This window comes from Cariama cristata, unplaced genomic scaffold (assembly GCF_000690535.1).
Source record: "Cariama cristata isolate BGI_N322 unplaced genomic scaffold, ASM69053v1 scaffold17093, whole genome shotgun sequence".
NCBI classification, from domain to species: domain Eukaryota; kingdom Metazoa; phylum Chordata; class Aves; order Cariamiformes; family Cariamidae; genus Cariama; species Cariama cristata.
In genome coordinates, this window is record NW_009608005.1 from 41181 (window position 1) to 49343 (window position 8163).

Below are 8163 nucleotides of genomic sequence, written 5' to 3' on the forward strand. Positions count from 1 at the left end.
TTTTTTTTTTTTTTTTTTTTGCTGCTGTTGTTGGTTTTTCTTCTCTAAACTGCTGCATACCTGTGATATCTGGCTTTCCGTGATCTTTTCCCAGCCTGTAACAAGAGTGATACTCTGATTGTCTTTCTCTAATGGATATAGAAATTGTATTCTGTGGGATACTGCAACAGATAGAAGAGAGGTCTAGAAGAGTTGGTTGATATTCAAGGAAGTCCTCCAAGCACAAGAAAGGTCCATCCCAACAAGTAGAAAATCAAGCAAAGGCAGCAGGAGGCCTGCACGGATAAGCAAAGAGCACCTAACTGAACTCAGACATAAAAAGGAAGTGTACAAGAGATGGAAGCAGGGGCAGGTGACCCAGAAGGGGTATACATTTGCTGTCTCATCTTGCAGGGCTGGGGTTAGGAAAGCCAGTATGGCCCTGGACTTGAATCTAGCAAGGAATGTGAATGGAAACAGGGAAGGAATTCTACAAGTACATAAGCAGCAAGAGAAAGGACTAGGGAGAATGTGGGTCTGCTGCTGAATGAGGCAGGGGAACTGGTGACAGATGGAAAAGACTGAGGTACTTGAGGCATTCTTTGCCCCAAGTCTTTGCCAGTAAAACTGGCCTTCAGGAGTCCCGGGCCCCTGAGACCAGAGGAAAAGTCTGGAACAAGAAAGCCTTACCCTTGGTGGAAGATGCACAGGCTAGGGGGGCACATCAACAAACTGGATATATGTAAATTTGTGGTTCCTGAGGGGTTGCAGCCACAAGTGCTGAGAGAGCTGGCTGATGTGATTGCAAGGCCACTCGATTGTCTCTGAAGAGTCCTGGTGATTAGGAGAAGTTCCTGAAGACTGGAAGACAGCAAATACCACTCTTATCTTCAAGTAGGCAACAAGAAAGATCTGCGGAGCTACAGGCTGGCCAGCCTCACCTCAGTCCTTGGGAAATGTGATGGAAAAAGTCTTCCTGGAAAATGTTTCTGAGCACATGAAGGACAAGAAGGTGAATGGGACTAGTCATCATCATGGATTTACAAAGGTTAACCAACCTGATAGCCTTCTACAATGAGGTGACTAGCGTGGTGGATGAGGGGAGTGTAGCAGATGTTGTTTACCTCAACTTCTATAAAGCTTTTGACACTGTCCCCTCTAACATAAACAAGTTGAAAGTATGAGTTAGGTAAGTGGACAGCGAGGTGGACTGAAAACTGGCTGAACGATGGGGCCCAGAGGGTTGTAATCAGTGGCACAAAGTCCGGCTGGAGACAAGTCACTAGTGGTGTACCCCTGGGGTCAGTACTTGTAGGCATTGATTCACGGACTCTGGTGCGGGTAAAACCAAAGACCTTTATTGTTTACAAGTTTGTGCTTATATACATTCACTAGCTGTCCACACACTCTAGTTTGTTCATGGATTGGTTAACTCCTGCTGTTCACGCGCCGCGGCTAAGCTTTTGATTGGTGCTGTTAATCAAGACACGCATCTTCTAGTTTCGGTCCCACATCTGTTTTTCAGCTTCCTTATCTGCGTACCTGCTTCATCACTTGTTTCCTCATTCTATGTCCTTCAAGGCTATGTCAAATTGTTCAAGGTTGCTCGCAACACTCCCTGTGAATCCTACAGGGGCCAATACTGTTCAGCATCTTCCTGATCACCTGGATGACGGTACAGAGCAAGGTTGCAGATGATACAAAACTGAGGGGAGTGACCAACACACCAGATGGTTCTGCCACCATTCAGAGGGGCCTCAACAGGCTGAAGAACTGGGCAGAGAGGAATCTATGAAGTTCAACAAGTGGAAAATGCCAAGTCCTACATCTGGGGAGGCACAGATGATACAAAACTGGGAGGAGTGACCAACACACCAGATGGTTGTGCCACCGTTCAGAGGGGCCTCAACAGGCTGGAGAACTGGGCAGAGAGGAATCTATAAAGTTTAAGAAGCGGAAAATGCCAAGTCCTACATCTGGGGAGGAATAACCCCAGGCCCCAGTACACACTGGGGGCTGACTGACTAGAAAGCAGCTTTGTTGGGAAGGACCTTGGGATCCTGGTGGACAACAAGCTGACCCTTAGCCAGCAATGCACACTTGTGGCAGAAAAGACCAACAGTGTTCTGGGCTGTCTTAGGAAAAGCATTGTCAGCAGGTCGAGGGAGGTGATCCTTCCGCTTTACTTTGCACTGGTGAGGCTGCATCTGGAGTATTATATCCAGTTCTGGGCTCCCCAGTACAAGAAGGACAGGGACATACTGGAGTGAGTCCAGCTCAGGGCCACAAAGATGATTAAGGGACTGGAGCATCTTTCATGAGAGGAGACGCTAAGAGAGCTATGACTCTTCAGCCTGGAGAAGAGAAGGCTCAGGGGGATCTTATCAATGGGTATAAATAGCTGATAGGAAGGAATGAAGGCAAGGGAACCAGACTCTTCTCAGTAGCACGCACTGGCAGGACAAGAGGCAGTCAACACAAAAATTAAAGCACAGGAAATTCCATCTGAACACAAGAAAACACTTGTTTGGTTTGAGGGTGATAAAACACTGGAGCAGTTTGCCCAGAGAGGTGGTGGATTCTCCAACTGTGGAGATTTTAAAAACCTGACTGGACATGGTCCTTAGCAACATACTCTAGCTGACTCTGCTTGAGCAGGGGGGCTCATCTATAGATGATCTTAACAGATCCCTTCCAACCTAAACAGTTCTGTGGTTTTTCTCAAGGGCTTTTCGAAGCTATCCATCTTTTTCTGCAGAGTAGTGTTTGATGAAAAGATAATGTTACTGAAGGAGAAAAGGCAAATATGGCCTTCGGTTGTACTGCTTCTTATTTCGTGCCTTAGGAAGGAACATTCTACAACTTTTCTCTCCACAGTGTCTTTGTCTATTGAAAGTAACTGCTTTATTTTTCTCCACAGGTTAGTAACAGTTCCGGAGAGACATTAGGAGCAGACAGTGACTTGAGCAGCAATGCTGGTGATGGCCCGAGTGTGGAAAATGGTGGCAATTTGGCAGGATCCAGAGGCACTGTGTCGGACAGTGAAATTGAGACAAATTCTGCTACTAGCTCTATCTTTGTAAGGGCATTGCAGACTTCCTTATTTTCATTTTTCTTTTATTTCTTTTAATTAAAATGTTGTACAGTAATCGTTTCAATGTGTGTGCATGTGAGGAAGAGGCTCTCTGATTCTGTTGTAAGGGTTAATCAGCAATGACTTACAATATTAAAATAAAAAGATGTAATTTTGTATGGATCCATGTACCTTTCTTCATTTCCTGTGCAATACATGGTGCTTTGAGAATAGCAGATTTACATCTCGCACCATGTTACAGGCTCTAGCGATATTTAATTCCCTCTCATTCAACCTTTCTCTCAACCAAATGGACATTTAATTGTCCTTCAGAGGCAAAACAACATCGATGGGCATTGTTCGACCTTACCTAGCTAAGGGGAACAGATTCCCTTTTTCTTAGGAGCAGCTGTTTGATACAGGAAAGGGATGACCCCTTGTAGGTTTAGCAGCTGTTCTTTAAAACATTACTTTAATCCTATTTGAAGTGTAATCATAACTTCTAAATAAATTTTCCTGATTGTGACCCCTTTTAGGTTTAGCAACTGTTCTGTTTCTTTAAAACATTACTTTAATCCTATTTGAAGTGTAATCATAACTTCTAAATAAATTTTCCTGATTGGAAGATCTGTGTGCAGTAAAATTCAAATGATCTGCAAGGACTTCTTGTTCATTTTGTTTTTTAAAGTCCTTGGTTATTTGGTATAACCTCTAATATACATCTTACCAAGAAAATAATTATGTACTTGATTTGGCTAAATCAAGTTGTCAGCCAAATATAATAACAACTTGCAATGCCTTAAGATTGGTTTCACTGTGTTCATTATTTTATAATCCTGATAAGATTGTAAAAGCCTTTACAGGGCTTCTACTTCTAATTCTAAGCAACAAACAAAATCATTGTGCTTCATTGCAGATTTCTTCTAAAAGCATGAAAATTATGTAACCATGATGCTTATTTAGCTGCAAGAGGGTGTCTTCTCAGTTACTAAAGAGTTAGACTTTTTTTTTTAAACATTTAGTTTTATGTGTTTTTCTACTTTATTAATAGAAACCAAATGGAATTTTAAGAACCCTTGCAACAGATCTGGGACAAAGATGATGGGTGTACATGATGTACAGTGAATGTCGAGTATCACACCATAGTTTACCTGGTGATAGAGAAATAGGTGGGCCAGCTCTGTTATCACAGTTCCTGCTGGCTGATTGTCCCAGCACACAGTTCTTCAGACCAGATGATCTGTCATCATTTTCTTAATGTCGTACCTTTATGAATGGTAAATGAAAGAAAAACCTCTAAAGTCTGAATGTGAGATAGAGCTCAGGCAATCTTATTCTGTTTGTGAATATTAATTTTCTGTGTAGTCCTGGGAAGGCTGCATATTTCTTCCTCCATTCCTCACAATCTGTACAGTGACAGTGATATTCAGCTCTTTCCTGAACAGTATTTCTTCCTCCATTCCTCGCAATCTGTACAATGACAGTGATATTCAGCTCTTTCCTGAACAGTGGGAAAGATTTACTATTAGCATTTAGGCAAACTTACTGCATAAGCACGAAATATGGGAGATGACAGAAGAGCTTTAACTGTTCTTTCCTTTATTCTGGGATTTGTGTTTTTTGTTTTGTCTCAAGTTTTCTTTCAGGGAAGCATTTTGCATTTCCTCTATGTTTTGATTTCTCTCTCTGTCTCTTTGTTCAAAGAGCAAGGTAATAGACTTAGAAGTCCAGAGTCAGACAAAGGAAAAACAGAGTGATTTATTTGTTTTGTGAATATTTGTGGGAGAAGCATTTATGAAGTATAGTTTGCAAACTGTATCTCTTAAGCACAACAGTGGACTGCAAGAAACAGCCTTGCAGGTGCAGAGTTAAATTGTCTGATGCTTCTTGTGTTATTTTTCAGGCGAAGTCTCACAACCTGAAGCAGAGTGTGAAGGATAGCAAAGGCAGTACTACAGGGAGAGGGCCAGAGGATGGAAACCAGCGTGTCTATCTCTATGAAGGACTTTTGGGTAAACCTTCTCCCCACCCCTCCGCCCCGGGAAGGGATCTTTTAGACTGAAGTTCAGGTGGAGTCATGTCTGCGGCAGACTGGAATTTTTATATTCCCAGAGACTGCTTTTAACCACTTACCATTGTCCATACTGGTAGAATAGGAGGGCACATCAGGCCATGCAGAGTAAAGCCAAAGACTTGCTGGGGAGATTGAATAAGAGTAAGAGGAGATGGGTACGAGTGGTGTAGTTTACATAAAAAGTAGTTTGTCCAAGTCTCTTGCTGTTCTTGAATATGAATTCTTTCAACTGTTGGAAAAAGGGGAGAAAGAACTTACTTAGCTATGCATGGAAGGCTAAAATGTGCACTCATCTTGGAAAAAAGATCCTTCAAGTTAAGTCATTGAACAGAGGGCAACTAAACTCAGAATACTAATAGCCTTCAAGTCTATCCTTGAATTAGGAGTATATTGGCTTTTTTGAAATGTATTTCATCTGGACTTGCTGTTAATCAAGAGCTCTCTCTTCCTGTGTTTTTCATCCTTTCCATTTATCGTTCCTACCTGCTTGGAATGGTGTGCAGGTAGGGATAAAGGATCTGTCTGGGACCAGTTAGAGGATGCTGCAATGGAAACCTTCTCTATGAGTAATAATCTTATCTTTCCACTTCTCTGTGTGTTTGTCATGATCTGTGTTTGTGTGACATACTCCTGTCTCTTTCGGGCGTGTTAACAGTATATGGAAGAAGATATTCTCCTTAAAGAGCAGAGATGAGAGGTTTTGTGTAAGGGTTTGAAAAGATTATGCCATGAATTAGAATGAGAGATATGTCTTCTCTTTCACACTTTTCTTCAGTTGTGATATTGCTTGTGGTTTAAAAAGTAACCTTTGGGTGGTTTGTTTTTTTATTTTAATATGGATTAATTGTGTGTTGGCTTATGGTATTTTCAACGAGTGGGAAGGAACAGGAGTTCATCTTAAAGTATTTGACTGGAGTAAATGTATACAAAAATTGAGCATTTATTCCGTTGCATAGGCAAAGAGCGCTCAACTTTGTGGGACCAGATGCAGTTCTGGGAAGATGCTTTTTTGGATGCTGTGATGTTAGAAAGAGAAGGAATGGGGATGGACCAAGGACCTCAGGAGATGATTGACAGGTAAAGGTCTTTAGTAGACCTCTTTCCTCCTCATTGTTTAACCTGGGGCTGAAATAGTTTAAAAAAAAAAAAAAAAAGTCATTTTAATTCTGCTGAACATGCTATTAACACTCTGTAAATCTTGTTACTATACATGACTGTTGCAAAGTGAGCCTGTTGTCTCTGTGCTGGCCAGTATCTCCTGATACTGAAATACCATCTTCAGTTGTGACGAATATTTTTTTTAACTCTGTGGAGAGGTAGTATTTCCAGAGAAATGGGTAATGTAAGCATAATCATAGTATGAATAGATGGAATAGACTAGATCAGTAGTAAAGCAAGAGATTTCTGTGGCAAGATGACTATATTCTGGAATAAAGGAAAGTATCAGTGTGCTGACATAAAGTAAAAGACTTAAATGTCTGTCTTCAGAAATTGTATTTTGAGCCTTCTCAAAATGCAAAGTCACTTATAGGTGTTTATACTTTACACTTTGTTGTTAAAAGAAACAAAAAAAACCCAGCAGGGAAGCAATCTTTAGAAATATCTGTGTGGTTGCTTAAAGCTAGACTACTTCTAAGATGTCAGTCTTTACTACCTGCTTGCTTCCCCCACCCCCCACCCCCTCAGCTCTGTTAATATCTGATCATTCTGTGCTCTGTCTACCACCTGCAGCTGTACCACCTACACCCATGCTGTCATGTAACATGGGATATGGGATGCTAGTTTGAAAACTGTTTCTTTTTTCCACAAGCTACCTACCTTACTGGAAAAAGAGAGTGTTTGTGCGCTTCCTTCATCAGTTTACTTCTGCCTTGCAGCTGCGTTTTAAGCTTTAAAGGCAGGTAGCTCTTGTACCGAGTTACATGTTCCTCTTCTGGCAGTGGTAATTGTCATGGAGCTGCGACTGCAGAAAAGAGGAAATGGATAAACCCAGCAGACCACTGAGAACTTTCCCACTGAGCAGATGTTATTTACTTCAACTAGTTAATAATTAATGGAAATGTTTAATTAGTGATCACAGTGTTTTACTGGAAAATGCTCAATTGGCTTAGTGTTTTTGGAGGTTTTATTTGCCATATGCTTTACAAGTAGTGCTCTGTCCTCTGCCAGTGCTTTAGTGAATTGGATGAAGAATGCCTGTGAGTCTGCATCAGATCTGGCTCTTCTTGCAGGTATCTTTCCCTGGGAGAACATGATCGAAAGCGTTTGGAGGATGATGAGGACCGTTTGTTGGCTACACTGCTGCATAATATGATTGCTTATATGCTTATGATAAAGGTGACTTCTTTTTCTTTTTAAATAGATCACTGCTCAGATTTAAGCAGTGTATTTTGTTAGTGTTGTCTTGAAACCGTACATCTCTGTTCACAGAGCTCAGTATAGTGAAGTATAAAAGAATGTTATAAAAACATCTCCTAATCTTAATGAAAAAATTGCCTCAATATCTGGAGATTCTTTGAGATATGTTGTCTGAGTTTACGCAATTCTATGCCATGGGTAAGCATATACATTGCCATTTAAAATAGAAATTTACTATTTCTACTAGTAACTTTAGAGGACATTCTTATTTTTAAGAGTATGGGTTATAAATTAAGTAGAGAGCATCTTCTAATCTGATTACTCAACAGCTGCAAATTCCAAATGTGGGCAGATTGTGAATATGCATATCAGTAACTTAACATGAAATTTGCCATTCCTAGTAAGCAACCCTTTTTTAACTCATTCAATGGGCTATCTATAGGCACCTGAATGCTGAAGGTAAGTTTTAAATGGATCTGAGTATATTTGGAATGAGTTTATTTCAGAGGACGACTGCAGGATTTGGCCATTAGGACTTGCATTGCTGCAATACTTAAAGTAGAATTAATAATAACCAGTGCAGCTACTTTCATCAAAGGATGCAAATGAGGAGAGCAAATAATATTGGTTTCAAAAGGCTGTCTTATGAGAGATGTCAATAGAGTTAGTCCCAGAGGGA

At 40.8% G+C, this 8163-nt stretch overlaps 1 protein-coding gene across 1 annotated transcript in view; it reads left to right on the forward strand.

The window, feature by feature from the left end:
• The window catches only part of MADD (MAP-kinase activating death domain), a 61680-nt gene that overhangs the window by 34635 nt on the left and 18882 nt on the right, over window positions 1-8163 (forward strand). Inside the window, exons 23-27 of the mRNA XM_009696972.1 lie at window positions 2900-3058; window positions 4956-5064; window positions 5630-5692; window positions 6083-6203; window positions 7358-7463. Of these exons, the coding sequence (XP_009695274.1) occupies window positions 2900-3058; window positions 4956-5064; window positions 5630-5692; window positions 6083-6203; window positions 7358-7463 (558 nt within the window). The remainder of the gene's footprint in view (window positions 1-2899; window positions 3059-4955; window positions 5065-5629; window positions 5693-6082; window positions 6204-7357; window positions 7464-8163) is intronic.